Genomic DNA, 21,181 nt, shown 5'->3' with positions numbered 1-21,181 from the left:
TAGTCGCAACGGGGCAGGGACGGGTGTATTCACAGTCCCGGGGACGGGTATGCTTACAGTCCCGATTTGGATTGGGTCAGACTTGACTATTCCTACAGTTGGTTAGTGTAGAGCATGATAGTGTAGTGATTGATAGCGGTAGAGTGTACTTCTTGCTTTTCCTACTATCCTTGCTCCCTTCTGTAGCTTAGTGAGTGACCGATGTTGTTTTTGGCGGTACCCACTGAGGACTACTTGTTTTTACAGTAGTTCTCACGCCCAGTTGTTACCTATATTTTTGCAGAGCCACAGGTTCCGGCTGCTGCACCGTCTGCGGATCAGGATCGAGGCAAGGGCGTCGCGAGATAGAGCCCTACCCGACGTGCTGAGCTAGAGGTGCCCCTACTGCAGGTAGATGTTTTGTTTCGAGTTTATGTACATAATGGACCTAACTCGCCAGTGCGAGTAGCTTTGTATTTTGGATTTGGACTATGTATATGAAACTCAGTTGGTTTAGCTTCTGTTTTCTCTAGCAGCTCCCTACTACTGTTCGTAGTAGTGTTTGATTTACAGGTACAGCTATCGCTTCGTATACAGGGAAAATTTCTTTGTATACGGCGGATTTGTCGGCGTGCCCGGGGAAAATGTAATCCGGGGCGTGACAGTGAGCCTACTAAGTTAGCCGAATAATATTATTATGCCAACTCTCAAAATAGAATGCATGCTAAAATTATGAATTTTTTTTATTACTATATTTGTAGATTTCAATATGATTTATGGTTTACTGGAATGGTGCATGGAGTTTACTCATACCAATATTTTTTTTTAGAAATAGATAACATGCTATCCGTTTTGTTTATTTTATTTAAAAATAAATTTAACTTAAAATGTGAATCAACTAAAATTTAAATTTAAAATATCGGATATCAATCAGATACTCTTTGTCATTTGTGCTAGGTACAGTGAGTTACTAATGCTAATGATACTCTTTGTCATTTTTTTTAAGAAATAGGTAACATGTTATTCGTTTTGTTTATTTTTTTTGGTTGTTTGGTTGTGGTAAAATGATTTTCCATGAAAACTTTTTTTACAGATTTGGATGAAAACAAAGCTTTTCGTTTTCCGTCATTTTTACACGGAAAACGAAAACTCTTTACCAAAAGGCACGGCTTATGGCAGCGGAAAAAGACGCGGTCCACGAGAAAAGCTTATTCTTGTGGACCACGTGAGAGGACCCACCATAGACCTCTCTTTCTATGTCTGTACATACATATGTATAATATTTTATTTTTGTTATAAATTTACTAGTATATAATATTTTATTTATAAATATTATTTATAAATATATAATAATTTATTTTATAGAATTTAAATATATATATATATATATATAATTATATATTACATTACATATTTACTGTATAATATATTTTACATATATTTATTAATAAATATAAATTATAATAATTATATAATATATGTAGTATGATAATTATTTTATATTAATAATATATATAATATGACAAAATACATATAATTATTTTCTATTTATTTTTCTTTTCTTTTCCTTTCAACCAAACAATCGGAACGGAAAATTACTTTTTTTTTTCCTACAAACAAAACGTTTAAGAGCGTAAAATTTATTTTTCTCCGAAAATTTTTTTTCCACCGAAATTTTTTTTTTTCGCAATTTTACGTCAAACCAAACAGCCCCTTAGCTAGCCACTATTTATTTGATTCTCTCCCCCCCCTCTCTCTCTCTCTCTCTCTCTCTATATATATATATATAGCTTGTGTAAACCAAGAATTATAAATAAGTTAGAGTAGGCACTAATAAACTATAATATATTTCTGTTTCTATTCTATTTTTGAGTATCTTATAAACGAGATATTTGAATATCTATTAAAACGAGATCTTACACTGATGGATATAATTTATATTAATTATAATATATCTATAATATATATTAATTTTAGTATTATCAATTTTTATGATTATTTAATAAATAAATACTCATTTGTAATTTATGACGTATTTTAAAATTTTAGTGCCCATTTTGTTATTGAGGGTTGTCTCAAGCTGTTAGATAAAAAGATATAAAGGGGAAGCAAATAAAAATATACTTTTTAAAAATATTATATTATTATTATATAAAAATAAATAAAAAATTTGTTGTACTTTCCAAATGAAGCATTTAGAGACTCCAATCAATGCACCTTGATTCATACAATAATTGCTCTCCTTTCTCAATTTCTCAAAGTCAAATTTATGCCACAGATGAGAAGAGTAAACAGAGTGGCACAAACAATAAGAATCATAAAACCCAATGCTTAATTACTAACTCCCCCCACCCCTCTATATATAGATCTTGTTCCTAGTTCAAGTTTTCTTCAGATGCTTCTATATATTCTTAGAAGATGAGAACAAAGGAATGCAATATTTCACAAATGCCATGAACACCACCACCACACTTCCCATCAAACTCATCTTGCTTCTCCTCCTCACTCTCCTCCACACAACCCCCACCTCCTCCCACCCACAGCCTACAACAACAACAACAACAACAATTTTACCAACACAAACACACCTCCAATTGCACAACAAGCTTCCGCCACGTGTAATAACGGTCGAAAATGAACTGCGAAGTAGAAAAAGTAGAAGCAGAAGCAGAGCCAGCAGAACCAGAAGAGGTCCATCACGTAGAACTTGCGATCCTTTGTTTAGCTTCCTCGTTGGCGCTTGTGGGCGCTGGCCGTTCTCTACATCTTTCCCTTCCCCCGACAATCCTTTTATACCCGCCCCTCCTCATTCCTCCCCGTTGCCACCCCCTTATTTCCCTTCGTATATTTTTCTGCCACCTCTCGTACCGTCCCCTCCTCCACCGTCACCACCACCACCTTTGCCGCCGCCAATAGTAATCTGTCCGCCTCCACCGCCACCTCTCGTACCGTCCCCTCCTCCACCGTCACCGCCGCCACCTTTGCCACCCCCACCGCCACCACCAATTGTAATCTTTCCGCCTCCGCCACCACCTCTCGTTCCATCGCCGCCACCTCCATCACCACCGCCACCTCTTGTGCCATCGCCACCACCTCCGTCACCGCCAATTATAATCCTTCCGCCCCCTTTGCCGCCTCCCGTGCCATTGCCGCCACCTCCATCGCCACCACTAGTCCCCTCACCGCCTCTGCCGCCGACAATTCCAATATTATTCCCTCCACCTCTCGTCCCCTCCCGGCCGCCACCTAACGACATCACATCACCGCCTTTCCTCCCTATATTCTCCACGCTGCCACCCTCGCCGCTGGTGCCGAATTTTGACTTTCCACTGCCGAGGTTGGTAATTCCTGTCGACACTCCACCAGCGCCATTGGTTCCAGATGAAAGTCCTTCGACAATTCCGTTGCTGCCATTGCCACCGCCGCCTTTGGTTTCGGATGATACCGGCCCTCTGGTAGTACTTCCACCCTCGGTGTTCGACGACACGCCACCATCATCACTGCTCCCTCCGCCGCTTGTGCCGATACAAGACCCGCTGCCGCCACCTACTGATTCTACGACTCAGCCGAGGATAGTGCCATTGCCGCCATTGATTCCCGATGCTCTGACGCCGTTCTCCCCTTTGAAGGGATGATTTACTTCTATTACAAAACAAGAAGAGTTTAGTAACACAGAGGCGTTAACTATTGCGAGAGGTTAAGGTTACAGTCAAGTTTGGCTTATATATGTATGCGAAGATGCTAACAAATACAAGTTTGAAGGCTTAATTTAAGTTGTTAATCTTTCACTGTTATTCAACTAGTAATGGATTTAGAAATCAACAAAAATTCGAGAAAATTGTAAAATTCAATAATAGTTAATTTCATTTATAAATTATAATATATAACACTGAAGGATATATATAAAAGTATAAAGCATAATGTGCTTGATCATTTTATTCTAGACTAAATTACAAAAAACCTCCATGTCAAAATTCGATTTTTCACTTTTCCCTCCTGTCATTTAAAAATCTATACTTTGCCCCCTTATAAAATAAAAAATGTTCACAGAGGGAACGATGTGAATTGTGATGACAAAATAACCATTTTGCCCCTCATCATTTTCCCCAGGAGAGAAGACTAAGGATATTTTTGGCATAAAAAATATATAATAATATTTTATAAACGGAACCCTAACGGATTACTAACGGTAGGAGGCAAAGTAAACATTTTTTATTTTATAAGGGGGCAAAGTATAGGTTTTTAAATGACAGAAAAGAAAAATGAAAAATCGAGTTTTAATAAGGAGGAATTTATATAATTTAGCCTTTATTTTATTATTCATTATTCTTACGATAGTAAAAAATATATAATACACTATTCAATTAACAATGAATAGTTTATAAAAATATTTTTATTTGTTTATTGAATAATTGTTAGTTTTCTATAATCTTTTATATCTTTTTGTGTATATTTATATACTTAATTCGAAAAAACTATTTCGGCAACCAAAAAGTTATATAGTATTTGTGAATCTCTAAAAAAAAAAAATTGGAGAATTTTGATAGGTAACGATATGGTTGGGAGAACTACTTTACGTAATTGTTAGTCAAATTTTGCCCTAAAAAATCTTCCACTATGGGGAAAAAAAAGAAAGAAAAATTTCTACATAGTCGGTAAATTATCTATTTAAGAGTACATCAAATTAGTGATTCTTACGAATTCAACGGATTTAGAGAAAAAAAAGTTATGATAATATGATATGATGTTTCAGTACACTCAAATGAATTAGATTCGAAAGGCGTATATTAAGTATATGGACTCAGATGGTTGATGCATTAAAAAACAACCAGACACGAGAGACGCAAGTCAAGCATATAAGCTCGGATGAATTTCTGACTAGTGTAGGTTAAAGCACAACTACTCGAAATCGAATAATTAATAAGATAGTAAAAAATTGATATTTATTAGTGGAATTCGGCTGTCATGCTATCGATAGCATCAAGCACTTTGTGCTATTAAATTTTCTACCGTTAGATTAATCTCTTTGATTATTTTTATCCGTTAAATTATACTATTCAACCAACCACCCACTCAATCCTAAGAGGCCCACATCATTCTAACTCCATATTTCTCAATTCAAGGGCTAAAAATTCAATAGCACCAATAACTTGGTACTATTGATAGTATTCCAGCCTAGTTCTTTATTAGTGAAACCAAACCAGATATACTTTAGTTTTTATTTATTAGCGGGTTTATAATTTATAGGCTTAAGTTTTTATCTATCAGTGGATAAATACCTGATAGACTTATGTTTTTAAATTGAATGAATATTATTACATACATCATATTTTTGAGCTCAACTGGATTTGAACTGGTCAAAAGTCCCTAACATTATTTCAAATCCATCTATGATCGATCAAGCTCCACCGTTGATCAAGTCAACCCTATAAAACCTTTTGGTAGCGTTTGGTTCGGAAACAAGAAGAGGAATAAGCCCTTGTTCCTCCCTTTGTTTCCAAACGTGATATTTAATACTCAGGAACAGTAGTTCCAGGATTTCAAAAATAAGCTGGGATAAGACTAGAACTGTCCTGAAACTGCTGTTCTACCTTTTTTCTGGAACAAGCTTGTTTCTTGATAAGAACAAGGTTAATTAAAATCTAAATTTAATTTTAATGACGGTAAATTATTAATTAATCTAATTAATATATTTAAATTATTATTTATTACTTTAATAATTAATTAATTAATTAATTAAAATTAATTAATAATAATTAGATAATTATTATAATTAATTTATTATTTATAATTAATTATTAATAATTAATAATATTTATTATTATTTATTAATAATTATTAATTTAATAATTATTATCCTTAATGAATTAGATAATCCATAGTATTATTAATTATTATTATAGTTAATTAGTAATAATTATTAATTAGACAATCACTATTATTATTAATTATTATTATAATTAATTATTAATTAATTAATTAATAAATATTATTATTTATTAATAATTATTAATAATTATTATCCTTAATAAGTAGTATAAGCGTATAATTATTATTAATTTATTATTTGTAATTAATTATTAATAATTAGATAATTATTATTATTAATTATACTAGTAATTAATTAATAATTTTATTATTATTTATTAATAAATATAATTATTATTATTATTAAAAAATTAGATAATCGATATTATTAATAATTATTTATTTTTTATTAATAATTATCAATTATTATTATTATTAATTAGTATCAATATTATTAATTATTATTTTATTAATTAATTATACTAATTATTAATACTTATTATTATTTATAATTAATTATGAATAATTAATTTATTATTTATTTTTAAGTAATTTTGATGTTAATTAATTACATAATATAATTTTAATTTCAAATTATAACTTTTATTTACTTTGTCAATCTAACCATTCAAACGCTATTTATCTTATTTCTAGGAAACATCTAATTTTCATCCAAAATACAAAATTGATCTAGTTTCTGTTATAATCTAAACTTATATTTATTTCTAAAACTAACCGTTCTTACTTATTATCCTCGCTTCCGCTTCGTCGACCCCTCTTTCGCGGTTGCAATGATTGTTCACGGTACATAAATATTGGGATAACTTCAAAAAACCCCCTTGTGGTTTCAGCTTTCTCACCTTGGTTACCCTGTGGTTTAAAGTTATCAATTTGCCCCCCTGTAGTTTTCGTTTTTCTCTTTTTTTTTATCAATTTTATTATTTTTTTTTCTCAAATCAGCAACAAAATTAAAACTAAACAGTACTAAAGTAAATATTCGCGTAAATCTAGATGGATATCTGCATGTTTTTTTTGCATATAATTTAACGAAATATTAAGGAAAAATTATAGAAAAATAAAAACAAAACCACAGGGGGACAAATTGATACACTTTAAACCACTGGATACTAAAAGTGAGAAGTTGGAAACCACAGGGAGGTTTTTGAAGTTTTTCCTAATATATTCAACCAAAGCTGCCACTCATTAATAAGTAATAAAATTTTGTGCAAAGAACGGTAAAAAAATTCGGATAACATTAGGCTTTTGTTCCAATCGATTGCAGCAACCGAACTCATACTATGTATATTAATAGTAGAGGTGTACAGACTACAAATAGCATTTTTCTTCTGGAAAATATGTTTTGAATCGTCTATAATAAACAAGCAACTTCCCCTACCGCCTCCTCTCTCTGTCCTTCACTAGCCAACAGTAGTCAAGTAATTGTAAGACCCATCAAGCTGCATCTCCTTCTCCATTCCCCTGCCCTCTCTCTCTCTCTCTCTCTCTTCTCTCTCTCCTCTCAACCTCTCCATCTAAATCCCACCACCCCAATTCCCCCATTCCCCCAAATCCCAATTTTCACCATTACTTCCAGTCTTCCTTTCCTTATTCCTTCAAGACCATGTCGTCTCCCAAATCACTCTTCCAACAACAACAGCAGCAGCTAGTTCTGCATTCTTCTTCGCCTTCTCCTTCTCCTTCCTGCTCACTTTCCTCCGTCGCCTTCTTACCTCCGGGCACCTACCCCCGCCCAGTCTTACCGCCGCGGCGCGCGTTGCCTGTGCCATCTACCCGGTCCTGCGGGAAGCCGACGCGACGCACGCGCCAGTCCCCCCCCCCCCCCCCCCCCCCCCCCCCCCCCCGCCGGCCCCCGCCCCTCCGCCGAGTCCCTCGGCGAGCTCCTCCTCGGCGACCGCATCCAGTCCTCCCCCTACCTCTTCCGCATGCGCCTCAACGCCTCCCGCACCTTCCTCTGCTCCTCTCCCCCGCTCTCCCCCCGCGACTTCGCCCTCCTCCGCCAACGCGTCGACGCCGCCTACTCCGCCAACCTCGTCCTCGACAACCTCCCCGCCATCAACGTCGCGTCCGAGCAACGCGGCTTCCCCATCGGAGCCCGCCGCGGCGACGACTACTTCATCTTCAATCACCTCAAGTTCACCGTCCGCGTGCACGGCGACGCCGACGACGGTGATCGGATGACGACGACTCTCATCCCCGGCACCGGCGACGTCGCCGTCGAGCAGCTGATCCCGAGGAACGCCACCGACGAGGAGGAGGAGGAGGAATTCATGGTCGTCGGATTCGAAGTCGCGCCGTGCAGCGTCCGGCACGACCGGAAACTCGCGGAGCGACTAGACATGTACGACGAATACCCGGCGCCGATCGAGTGCGACGCCAGGTCGCCGGGGATGCGGGTGGCGGCCGGTGAGCGGGTGGCGTTCACGTACGACGTCGAGTTCGTCGGCAGCGCGGTGCGGTGGCCGTCGCGCTGGGACGCGTACCTGCGGTCGGAGGGCGGCGCCGAGAGGGTGCACTGGCTGTCGATACTCGGCTCGCTCGCCGTGGTGGCGATGCTCGCCGCCGTGGCGGTGGCAATTATGCTCCGGACCGTCCGCCGCGACCTGGCGCGGTACGAGGCGCTGGACGCGGCGGCGGAGGCGAAGGACGGCGAGCTGTCCGGATGGAAGCTCGTCGCGGGGGACGCCTTCCGCCCGCCGAGCTGCCCGCTCCTGCTCTGCGTGCTCGTCGGCGAGGGGGTGCAAATTCTCGGCATGGCGGCGGCCACCATCTTTTTCGCGGCCCTCGGGTTCATGTCGCCCGCGGCGCGCGGCGCCCTCATCTCCGGAATGCTGCTCTTCTTCCTCGTCCTCGGGACCGCGGGCGGGTACGCCGCGGCCCGGCTATGGAAGACGCTCAACTCCGGAGACCCCGCCGGGTGGCCCGCGGTGTCGTGGCGCGTCGCGTGCGCGTTCCCGGGCTTAGCGTCTTTCATTCTCGCCGTCCTCAATTGCCTTCTCTCGGCCAGCCATAGCACGGGGGCCCTCCCCTCGTCTCTCCTTACTTTCTTGCTCTTCACTTGGTTCTGCATTTCCGTGCCGCTGACTCTCGTCGGCGGTTTCTTCGGTGCGAAAGCACCGCACGTCGAATTCCCGACGCCCACTAACCAGATACCGCGGGAGGTCCCCATGCGGAGGTACCCCCCGTGGCTGCTGGTGCTCGCGGCGGGGGCGCTGCCCTTCGCGACGCTATTCGTCGAGCTGCTCTTCATTTTCTCCAGCCTTTGGATGGGCCGGGTGTACTACGTGTTCGGGTTCCTACTGCTGGTGTTGGGCCTCTTCGTGGTCGTCTGCGCGGAGGTCGCGCTGGTGCTCACTTACGTGCACCTCTGCGCGGAGGACTGGCGGTGGTGGTGGAAGGCGTTCTTCGCGCCGGGGTCGGTCGCGGTGTACGTGCTCGTGTACGCGGTGAAGTACCTAGTTTTCGACCTCAAGAGCCTCAGCGGGCCCGTGTCGGCCGCGCTCTACCTGGGGTACTCCCTACTGATGGTCCTCGCCGTCATGCTCGCCGCCGGCACCGTCGGCTTCGTCTCGTCGTTCTGGTTCGTGCACTACCTCTTCTCGTCGGTGAAGATCGATTGATATCGCGTGCGAAAAAAATAGAAAGAAAGAAAGAAAAGAAGAAGTATATATAGAAAAAGAAACTTCTTGAGCTGCTAGTGGTAGCAGATCATTGCAAACACAATGTAAATCATTTGAGCTGTTGTTATTCTTCATCTGCATCAAACTATAGTTTACCTTTTTTTCTTTTCTTTTTTTTTAAAACTCTCCCTACAAAGAAGCAATAGTATTGTTGATAAAAAATCAATTTTTTTCCACGCAACTTTGATTATGTGAATTGATAATTAGTTTTTTTTTTAAATTTAACCGTTTCATTTTTTTTTTAAATAAATTTAACTGAAAATGTGAAACAACTAGAATTTTGATTTAGAATCTCGAATACTTGGTGAGTTTGTTGGGATAATAATTCAATGTACAAGTAATAGAATTGCAAGATGCATGTTGATCTAGGAGGATGTAGAGTTGGTGTAGTTTAGTCAAATTGTTAGGGAGAATCAGATCAAATTGACAGAAAAGAGGACAAAAGGGGCTGAATATATATTGTTTGCCTGGATATTGTTATATAGAAAGAGCACATGGAGATCAGGTTAATTGAGATCATAAGACTTATATCAACACCTTTTTTTTTTAAGATTATATTTGTCTTCACATAATATAACAAAATCATCAAAAACTTGCAAACACCACTTTTAAAAAAACTTCTCTTTTAAAATTAGTATAAAAAATTAAGAAAGGAGAAAAAAATTAATATATATTTGAGAATATGAAACACTTCTTATTTGCAAAATATAAACTATGAAAGGATTTCGTTTTTAGTATCTATATCTAACTCTTTACAAATATCTAATTAAAAGACACATTATTTTATGAATGCTAGAGAGACGCATCTCTCTATGAAGAGATATGTTCCTTTGCAACTAAAGAAAAAACATAATTTTTTTATACAAATAACTAATCTAATCTCTATGCACCGAAGAATTACAACTGTTCATCAAATTTAATTTTTTAAATAATTTTCTTACTACGTAGCAATGTTATAATCTATATACTTAACTGATTTGAAAGCTAAACTCATAATCTGAGAAAGTCGATGACCTGACATTTGTTTCGACACAGAAGTCACGAAATCGCTCGATCTCCCACGTACAATTATACGGAGATTAGCAGAAATATCTTATACCCAAATTAGATCTAGCCTTGATACCCTTGCATACATATTTTACCTTCATTATTGTTATGGGGTCAAATTACAATTAATAACTAAATGGAAGATGCTTTAGAGTTATCAATGCAAAATGTGTGTTTGTTAAGTGGTTGGGTATATTCCATCCATCTTTTTCTTCTGAGGTTGCTTACTCTATTCTGCACAAAGTTCCTTTTTTATTCTTTGGCCACCAATTTAATTTGACATTACTTATTAGAAATTTCCAAGGTATTAATTTAATTGCTTATAATTGACACATATTTGGTTGGTTGGTGGGGCTCTTTCATGTGGTGAATTAGGTATAAGGCATTGACCTAAGCAACGTGGTTTGGTTAGATTCCCTTTTTCTTTTAAATTTATATTATTATTTTTATTATTATTAAAACTAGGCAGGGTGGTGAGCTCGAGTTTTCCATGAAAGGGGAGTTTGGTTGGATGTAATTGTAATTCGATCGTAAATTAAAATTACCGACGAGATTTTAATATCGATCATGGAAATGCTAAAAAAATTTCTCTACTATAAAAGTTTTAGAGTCATATTTGCACATCTGAACAGCGAAACTCCTCGACATTACAATAACTAATGGTAAAATTACTATTTTCAAATTTTTATCAAATTTGAGTTGAATTGTAATTACGATAGTTCCAGGGCTATATATGAACTGACTCTTTATATTATTGAAATCAACTTATTTTTTGTATGGTTATTTTCTTCGGGGCTAATTGCATTATTAATTCATAACATTTTTTCAATTTTTTATTTCAATTTTAAAGCTTTTTTTTTCACAAACAAATCAATAATTTTTAGCTTTGTTTTAATTAAGTCACATCGCTACGACATCAGTGCCGATCAATATTTGCCGTGTCAGTATTTTATCATGTGCCATTTTCTTTAAAATTAGCGGTATTATTAATAATAGCAAACTGCTTAAAATAAAATTGATGTGTTAAATTTTAATTACATGAAAAAAAAAAGAGTTAGAGATCAAAATAAAAGATTTGGAAAAGGTTAAAGACTCCATTTTGTGCATGTGTTTGAGACTAGAGCTTGTAGTGGGGACATTGATTCGGATCCATCAAAATGGACCCTGGAAGTTGTTGGGTTTATTGCTGGCGCCCGATCCATTCGCATGTGTCACGCATCTATCTTAATATTTAATAATTAATGTCTCAAAAGTAAACCCTAGTTTAATAATTGTGTAATCTACAATATCCAAAGGGAATATATATAATATATATATAGAGAGAGAGAGAGAGTTTGACTGGGCTACTATCAGTAGTAAACTGCTCGGTTTACTACTGATTTATTTTTGATGATAGAGCTTCCAAATCGACGATCGGCATCGTTGAATATGATCTTAGACCATTTAAATTATCTACAAATCAAATTTCATGATTTTTTAGCATCACTAACTGAACGATCAAAGGGTCACAAAATCTATAATTTTAATGGCAGATATGGTGTGTTTGCTCATTTAACGGTATAGAAAAGTTCAAATCAACTAAATTTTTGTTAAAAAACTCTTTAAACTAGTTAAAATAAGATCTTGACTCTAGATCTCAAATATAAAAATTGTATCATTACTTTTTGAAGGATATTTATTTCCAGCCATTCATTTTTCTGTTAACTTGATGAACAAGAGAACAATATCGAAAATGTGTAGATCATGTTTAACGGTGTCGATCATCAATTTGGAAGCTCTATCATCGAAAACAAATCGGTAGTAAACTGATCCGTTTACTATCGATAGTATTCTAGCAAAACTCTCTCTCTCTCTCTCTCTCTCTCTCTCTTTATATATATATATATATATATATGGGTTTGATTATGGTGCTTTTAAAAGCACAAAATACTTTGTGTTTGTAAGTTTTCTACCATTAGATCTATCTTTTTTACCATTCCTATCCATCAGATTACACTATTCAATCAACCACCTAGGCTGGAATACTATTAATAGCACCAAGCTATTGGTACTATTAGTTTTTAAACTCTTGGATTGAGAAATGTGTGGTTAGGATGATATGGACTCCCTAAGGTTCAGTGAGTGTTTGGTTGAATAGTATAATCAAATGGGTAAAAATAATCAAAGGGTTAAATCTAACGGTGGAAAACTCGATAGCACAAAATCCTTAGTGCTATCGATAGTATCCCAGCCGGACTATATATATATAAAACTAGGCTGGAATATTATTAGTAGCACCAAGTCATTGGTGCTATTAGTTTTTTAGCCCTTGCATTGAGAAATGTGCAGTTAGGATGTTGTGGGCCCCCTAGGGTTGAGTGGGTTATTGGTTGAATAGTATAATCTAACAGGTAAAAATAATCAAAATGTTAAATCTAACAGTAAAAAACTCGATAGCACCAAGCATCAAGTACTTGGTGCTATCGATAGTATCCTAGTCGGACTCTATATATATATATAGAGAGAGAGAGAGAGTTGGACTGGGCTACTATTAGTAGCAAAATCCCATTGTTGCTACCAGTTTTTTAGCCTTTGGATCAACTCTTTTCATCATTTCTAACCATTGGATTAAATACTATAACCCAGTGGGAACCACTCAACCCTAAGGAGACTACTCAACTCTAACTGACTAATATCATCCTCACCCTACAATTTTTCATCTAAGGGTTAAAAACTTGATAGCAAAAAGAGGGTTTTACTATTAATAGTATTCCAGTCTAATTCTATATATATATATATATATATATAGAGAGAGAGAGAGAGAGAGAGAGAGAGAGAGAGAGAGAGAGAGAGAGAGAGAGAGAGAGCTAGTCTCCTGTACTATCTATAGTACCGGGGCTCCGGTACTATAGTTCCATTTTCGATTTTAGGGTGTTCAGATCAACGATCCACACTGTTAAAACTGATTTAGGGTATTTAAAGTTTTTACAAATAAAATTTTATATTTTTTCGACATAATTTACTTTATGATCAAACAATTTCAATATTATCAATTTTCAATGGCTACTATGGCGAGTTTGGAGTTTAACGGTGTAGAAGAATCTAAATTTCTTCAAATTTTGATAGAAAATACTTTAAACTATCTAGATTAAGGTTAACATTCTTGATCTTGAATTTAAAAGTCCCATACTCAAAGTTTAAAGATAATTCAATTTTCACCGTTCATTTTGACATAATTTATTTACTAAGTAAACGATGTCGAAAAAAACTAAAATTTTATTCCTAAGAACTTCATATACCCTAGATCATATTTAATGGTGTGGATCGTTAATTTGAACACTCTAAAATTGAAAACAAGACTATAGTATCGGAGCTCCGAAACTATAGATAGTATAGTAGCCTAATTATATATACATATATATATATATATATAGATACATATATATATAAGTGTATATACATATACCATATAATATATATACTACATATGTATATATAATTATAAACAATATATACATATATTATATAACATAATATTATATACAAATTATATATACATATATATATATACATAAAAAATACATATACTATAAACACTATATATCTATCATATATATAATATACATACTTATTACATAATATAAATATATACCGACTCTTGCTACTATATTTTTATGATAATGGCTTCCTTTATACTCAAACTTTCGCCCCTTAAGATTTATTGGGCATTTTTCATTTTACACCGTTAGATCATACTATTCAACACTACCCACCTCAACCTATGCCCGCCACTATCATTCTATGGGGGCCGCCATTATACCTAATTCAACTATCTCACCAATTCAACGGTAAAATATTTATGAGTACAGAGGAGTCTATACTCAATAAGAGTATAGCAGCCCCAGCCTCATATATATATACATCATATAATCATATAATTATATATATATAGTAGTACAAACTGAGCTAAGAATACTATCGATAGCAAACGGGCTCCGTTGTCACCAATTTATATTTTCAATGATAGAGCCTCAAATCGACGATCGGCACCGTTGAATATGAGTATATACCACTTAAAGTGTTTAGAAAATCAAATTTCAAATCTTTCGACATCATTTGCCTAATGATCAAAAGTTTCAAAATTTGTAATTTTAATAGTCGTTATATGAGCGTTTTCTCGTTTAATGGCGTAAAAATATCCAAATCAATTGAATTTTTGTTATAAAATTCTTTAAACTATTTAAAACAAGATCTATACTCTTGATTCTGATTATAAGACTCCTAATCATATTTTAAAAATATTTATTCAGCATTATTTTTGTGTCCACTTGATGAATAGAAATAATATAGAAATGTATGAAGTTTGATTTAAAACACTTCAAGTGTATGAATCATGTTCAACGATGCCGATTGTCGATTTGGAGCTCATCATCGAAAACAAATGGAATGCAACGAGACCATTTGTATCGATAGTATTCTAACTCAACTCTAATATACTCATAAAAAGTATAGAGTCCCCTACTAATAATAAAAATATATGAATGCAGCTGAATAAACTAATTAAGTAGTAAAACGACTCTTTTTACGTATCAAGTTTTTAACCCCTTGCCATAGAAAAATTGTAGGCGTCAGGACTGATTTTAGTCGTTTAGTGAGTGAATCCCCTAGGGTGATGTGTTCCCATTGGGTAATAGTATTTAATCCAAATGGTTAAAATAATAAAAGAGTTGATCCAAGTAAAAACTGGTAGCAAATATAGGATTTTGCTACTAATAGTAAGCCCAGTCCAACTCTATATATTATATATAAATATAATATATAATATATATATATATTTGGAGCTACGATAAAATACTATTCAACCAACCACCAACTCAACCCTAAGAGACCCACATCATCCTAACCACAAATCTCTTAATCCAATGGCTAAATATCTACAAGCTAAAAGCATAGGAACTCAATTCATATTCATATATATATATTAAAATTTTATTACTGAAACATTTTGGCATATTGAAAATTAACAGAATGAAAACATATATTATTTGATTCATTTTAAGTAGGCCGGATTGAATCGGGATCCAAGAAGAACTCTGCATAACAATTGCAGTCGTTCATTCGTATTCCGATTTTCAATTATACACTAAAAAATAGCTATAGTGAAAGGAGAAATATGATTAAGAAAACACAAATATGATTAAGAAAACACTCCATTGATCAGGAAAGAAAATATTAGTATTTCTTAAATTAAAATTCCATTTAAATGTCGTAAAAATCTATCTTATGATATTCTATTTGGTATGACATTTTTTTATAAACTTAAAAGTTAGGAATGTGGTTAAATCTAGAACATAATAGCGTATTCAGCCTTCAAATCATTTTTAAGATTAAAATAACTTACCATGTAGATAAAATATATTATCCTACTGAATTATGAATATCAAAATTTTTCGAGAAACAAAAATTAAACTCTTATTTTACTATTATATAAAAAAAATAAAAACCATACGGAATAAGTTATCATAAGGCAACTTAATTAACATCTAAGCAAGGCCTAAAAAATTTTAGTTTAAGATGCGCTTAACACAACACACACAGACAAAGAGACACACAGATATTACTAAAAGGAAAAATAAAAATAAAAAGACGAAATGATAGGAAATCATTTGTGATTTATTTAATTAATTCCTTAATTTTCCTTCCATTTGAGCGAGTCTCGAATTTTAGATCTAATTTCCCCTCCTAATACAAGAGGAGTAAAGACCAATAAAACTAGATTGATCATATAATAATTTACAATCATGAAAACAATTGAGTTACCAAGCTAAATGCATAAACAAGATGTAACTAAGACTTGGCCCCTAAACCGCGCGACTTTGGCCGTTTAACGGCCGTCAAAGGATTAACGATCCCCTGCGCGTCCCTCCCCAATCCCGTGCCCGGAATAAAACCCATTTTCACCATCATCTTCGATCCAAACCCCTTCGTATGCTTCTCAAACGCTCCGATACTTCTCGCTTCCCTTGGCTTCTTGGACGTACTTGCTTCCATTTGCTTACCTTCCGAATCTGCAGCCGTAAACTGAACACCTAATCCGAGCGATTTCGGCCGTTTGGTCGCTTCGATGGGCTGAGGTATTCCCTGCCCGTCCTTGCCTAGGCCGCTGCCTTCAACGAAACCCATCTTCGCCATCATTCTGGATCCAAACCCTTTTGTGTGCATCTCGAAAGCACCGAAATCAGAAGTGCTATTCTCAACAGCTTTCGTTTCAGTCATTGTACCGTTTGAATCCAAAAACACTTCCTCCGTCACTGAATCGACTTGCATGGCTCCGCAGGACACAAAGGAAACTGGCCTTTCGGCATATGAAGCCGAGCCCTGCTTTCCATCCCGTTTCTTCTTCCCACTCAAGTCCCGACTCTTTGTTAGCTTGCCGTTGGAAGATGAACCATTAGGGCGTGATTTAGGTTCTTTCTTCTTGTCAAGATTTATGACGAAGTCGTCATCCTCGACGCCCGCTCCTAAAAGCTGGGATTCATAAGAAAAAGCACGTGAGCAACAGATATGCTCTTGTACTTCGAATACAGAAAACTACTATTTGAGTTTTTGTTGAAAACTCTCATCATGACTTTGAAGCTAATTAGGGGTGATGATTCAAAGTTCACAGCTCGCATTCGAGTTCAACAATCCCGGTTGTTGGCTCTACATGAGATTGTGTCTAAATGTCTATAACTTCAACCTTAAATGTCAAAAATAACAAAATTACCATCAAGTTTTCTGCAATGATACAAAGAAACAAAGAACTAATAACGTGGCAAACTTTCCCAATAGCAAACATAATAGATGATTGATTGCTATAATTATCAACAATCTGAAATGTAAAAACTAAAAGGCCTCTAAAAGAAAATTGAATTCCCCGCAGGACGGCAATTGCGTGGGGAAGGCAAAATAAAAGAAACTAAAGAAAGCTACCAGCAAAGAGAACCATAACCACAGAACATTATCCCTCAACAAAGGCACAACTCTAAAAAAGAGAACATATTATACGGAGAGGAAGATAATGCAACACAAAAGAGAAGAAGGTTACCTTATGAAGTCGAATTTGGTCAGTTGAGGACGGCAAACATGTTTGCGCAGTTCGAGTCACCGTCACAAAGCTGGAAGAAATGGTACATGAGGCTAACATCATTATAGGGAATCGAAGCTGCAATGAATGTTATTAACAGAAGAGAATTTGCAGAATATTATGGATTACCTATTCTAAACCCAAACTTACTGCGGAAACAACCATCATGCTAGCTTGTATAGTGCTACGACATAATATATAACCACCACGATTAATGGGAATTTGATGGATAGATAATTTTACTAGTGATATGATCGGTTTGAACCAAAATCCTATCATAGTATCTGTGTTAGACTGCAAGAAGGGACTTTAAAATTTTCTGTTACCTTTTCTTGCTTGAACCTTGGCAGCCACTTCGTAGATGATAAATCGATGCCAGTCGTCGCACCTAAAGAAGTTAAAAAAAGAAAGAAAGATAAGACCAGACACAAAAAATAAAAACTTCATAATGACATGAAGGACAAACCTGCAAATTTGTTATATAAATACCAATCTCAAGAACCTAACAATATTCATTCGTCATTATCTAAATTTATCCAAAATCGGCACTATCGACCACCTCACACCGCTATCATATTCCTGTCGCTGACAGATAGATTAGGACTGCAGAAGATACTATATTCACCCATAATCTAGGTTTGATTTCACTCAAAATGAAATAATTTAATTTGCAAATCAAAGTCATCTACGCTTCTCTCAGTCATAAAAACACAACTTCAATAATAAGTTCCCAGACCTAATTAAACTTGAGCTGTTAATGCTTAAGGATTAGAGTAATAACAAGACAATAAATAGAATTTCTCAAATCTCAAAAATGCAACACCAGTTAAAATGCTGGATAAAAATATGCTATATAAATACCATTATAACTGCTATAATAGACACATATTTAGAATTCAAACACTATATTATAAAAACTTTATAATATGTAAAAGAAAGAACCATACCTGGGAACAATCACGGGATCGCATAGGTTGAAATGAGTATATATCCACTTCGCCCATAACCAACTGCCTCAGTTTCTACAGGGAAGAAAAAAAAAAAAAGATTTCTGAGTTCATAGTAAATTTGAACGGAGCAAACACATTAATTGGACATAACTGACATCCGACCAGTTACAACTGACTGACAGATAATTTTTTGCCAAACCATTTTTTTAGGGAAGTTGTGGTTAAAATATCACGCAAGAACGGAAATAGTTAGATAAAACAAACTTCCCTATATTTCTCTTTCACTCAGGAATCAGTAACAAAATATAAACTCGGAGCAAAATCCGAAAACAGATAGAAGATTTCCACAACAAAATTAGGCTGACAAAAAAAAAAGGAAATCAAGTTTTAACTCATCGTTGAAATTTAATCAAATTTAACTCAGAGTGAAAAGTAAATCAGACACGATATTTCAGACATAAAAGATTAGACAAAACCAGCACAATAGAAGACATAACATTTTACCACTAGAAAAGGATAGGTTTTGAAAGGAATCAGCTTGACAACTTTACAGAATTTTAGCTCAAAACTAAAGATATTGAACCCTATCAGATTGTAAGCATCGGTTGATGTAAGGAATACAGCAAACCCAGTAACACTTTAAAAAGACTAAAGTGAGACTCCTAATTTTTAATTACATTACGTAAATGCACTAGGATCTACGCTCCTAACTGTTTATGACTAAATTCAAGCAGGAACAAATATAAGTTCTTACTGAATTAATCTGGTCCAAATCGACACCTCGATTGATCATACGCTGCTGACGCTTAATTGCAATAAGTTCTTTTCGATGTTTCTTCTTTCCACCTAAAGCATATCGAAAGATTATAGAAATACAATAAAATGCAAGCATATGATTAATTTTTACTCCAATGGCGCTTCCTCGAATACACGAAGTCTACACAACATTCACTACCTGGATCACTCCCATGCAATGGCAATTGGCAAGTCATGGCACTATGACACGCCCTGAATAAAAATATTTACCAATTTGATAACAAGGAGAATTGAGTGATAGTTGCTCGTACCAGGAACACTTCCATGCTTTTTACTGTTCCGAAGCTCACAAGGCCAAGATCGAGAAAGATGAGAAGAAGAAGAAGAGGGAGGCTTCTTTCTCCTCGAGCTCGACCTAACATCCTTTACTAGCAGCATACCGTCGTCCCCCGGGAACAAACCAACAGCGGGCGAAACGCACATATCATCTTCCACCTTTCCCTTTCCCTTCCTCAATTTGGGCTTCATTCCGTACTTCTCCGAAGCATTCATAAGAGCAATCCCTCCCAACTTCTCAGGCTTCGGCAATCCATCATCGTCATCAGATTCATCCGAACTCTTGGTCCCAGGCCACCTGGAACTCAGAAGCTCGGCGCTTCCCCCAATTCCTTCCAAGTAGTCCTCAGCTACCTCATCATCAATGTCGGAGTCACCATTAAAGGACGAATCATCCTCATCAGACGAATCCTCTTCTTCTTCTTCCTCATCCTCGTCTTCATCCTCCTCCATGGGAACTCCTCCTTCCCCTTCATCTTCTTCTTCCTCCTCCTCCTCATCATCACTATCGTCATCTTCGGACCCGTCAATTTCCTCCTCTGGCGAGGATGTGTCCTCAGTGTACACTCGGAAGCCTCCGATCGACAAAAAGCCCTCATTTTTCCTCTCTCCCTTGACCTTCGGAGTCGAATACAAATCCATTCCCACGGATCCCTCTTCAACCACCTCGTCCTCCTCCGCCTCTTCCCGAGGAGAAAACCCTAACCCTACACGCCCAACGACGGGACCACAATCCACCTCCTCCTCCTCCTCCTCCGCCACCGCCGCATCCTCCCCCAAAGTAAACCCTAATCCTACACCTCCGGCCACCGCCGGATCACGCGACCAAGAGCTCGGACCCAAAACGGCCACCCCAGCGGCGGCGCCGGGCTTCTTCCCGCCAAGAAATCGGGGCCTTCCCGCGTTTTGACGAGATTGCCCGCCACCGCCACCGCCGCCGCCGCCGGATAAGCGGCGCCGCCCGCCGCCGCCGCCGCTAGTACGGCCGCCGCCGCCGCTAGGGTTTTGGCCGAGCCTCCGCCTCCCGCCGCCCATTTGGGTGTTCGGAGAAGGGTACAAGAGCGAGGTGGGGGGGGAGAGGGGGATATATTTGTTGGGGTACCAGAGAATGTACCAGAGGATCCGATCATCCATCTATGTAGCGCCGTGAGAGGCGGTGGAGCGAGCACACGTGACGTGCACGTGAAGCAACTCCATGGTCCCGACTCCGAGCCCAGTCAACGAGCCCAACACCAGCGAGATAGGACCGGCTTGAATTACTAACGAGCCCAATGTAAATTCACTTAAATACAATTCGACTCAGTCAGGTGTTGCGCTTTTCGAACTGGTTACGAGCTTGAGCTGAATATGAGGGTCATGCATCATCTAAGCCGCAAAAAACTTTAATTCAAAGACTAAAAAAAGTTAAAAGCACAAAAAAACTTAATTAGGCTCGCAAACAGCGAGCGAGCTTGGTTGCTGGCCTAATTTGTTGTATGTTGTAGTGCTAGGGTTTGGCGACT

General features: G+C 37.3%; 3 protein-coding genes across 3 annotated transcripts; 1 reads left to right on the top strand and 2 right to left on the bottom strand.

Annotated features, from left to right (window-relative positions):
• Positions 2,391 to 3,703, bottom strand: LOC109724787 (glycine-rich protein DOT1-like). Its single transcript, XM_020253716.1, has 3 exons — positions 2,839 to 3,703; positions 2,606 to 2,618; positions 2,391 to 2,523 (listed from the first exon to the last, which is right to left on the bottom strand). The coding sequence occupies exons 1-3, from the start codon at positions 3,233 to 3,235 to the stop codon at positions 2,391 to 2,393; spliced, it is 543 nt and encodes a 180-aa protein (XP_020109305.1). The 5' UTR covers positions 3,236 to 3,703.
• On the top strand, positions 7,409 to 9,659 carry LOC109724786 (transmembrane 9 superfamily member 11-like). The gene is made up of 2 exons (XM_020253715.1): positions 7,409 to 7,453; positions 7,542 to 9,659. Exons 1-2 carry the CDS (start codon positions 7,409 to 7,411, stop codon positions 9,423 to 9,425), a joined length of 1,929 nt encoding a protein of 642 aa, XP_020109304.1. The 3' UTR covers positions 9,426 to 9,659.
• On the bottom strand, positions 16,164 to 20,826 carry LOC109724957. The gene is made up of 6 exons (XM_020253960.1): positions 19,655 to 20,826; positions 19,342 to 19,433; positions 18,585 to 18,659; positions 17,964 to 18,025; positions 17,599 to 17,668; positions 16,164 to 17,039 (listed from the first exon to the last, which is right to left on the bottom strand). Exons 1-6 carry the CDS (start codon positions 20,811 to 20,813, stop codon positions 16,359 to 16,361), a joined length of 2,139 nt encoding a protein of 712 aa, XP_020109549.1. The 5' UTR covers positions 20,814 to 20,826; the 3' UTR covers positions 16,164 to 16,358.

This window comes from Ananas comosus, linkage group 19 (genome assembly GCF_001540865.1).
Source record: "Ananas comosus cultivar F153 linkage group 19, ASM154086v1, whole genome shotgun sequence".
NCBI lineage: Eukaryota > Viridiplantae > Streptophyta > Magnoliopsida > Poales > Bromeliaceae > Ananas > Ananas comosus.
The sequence above is the reverse complement of the archived record's forward strand: the minus strand, read 5'-3'. Positions and strand labels throughout refer to the sequence as shown.

What these genes read in the sequence shown, in the direction of transcription:
- LOC109724787 (XM_020253716.1), bottom strand. Translation starts at nt 3,235, where the DNA reads ATGTCGTTAGGTGGCGGCCGGGAGGGGACGAGAGGTGGAGGGAATAAT.
- LOC109724786 (XM_020253715.1), top strand. Translation starts at nt 7,409, where the DNA reads ATGTCGTCTCCCAAATCACTCTTCCAACAACAACAGCAGCAGCTA. An exon ending in AACAACAACAGCAGCAGCTA is followed by an intron (nt 7,454 to 7,541) that starts GTTCTGCATTCT and finishes ACCCCCGCCCAG; the next exon opens with TCTTACCGCCGCGGCGCGCG.
- LOC109724957 (XM_020253960.1), bottom strand. Translation starts at nt 20,813, where the DNA reads ATGGATGATCGGATCCTCTGGTACATTCTCTGGTACCCCAACAAATAT. An exon ending in ATTTGGACCAGATTAATTCA is followed by an intron (nt 18,660 to 19,341) that starts GTAAGAACTTAT and finishes TCTTCCCTGTAG; the next exon opens with AAACTGAGGCAGTTGGTTAT. An exon ending in ACCAAATTCGACTTCATAAG is followed by an intron (nt 17,040 to 17,598) that starts GTAACCTTCTTC and finishes TATGAATCCCAG; the next exon opens with CTTTTAGGAGCGGGCGTCGA.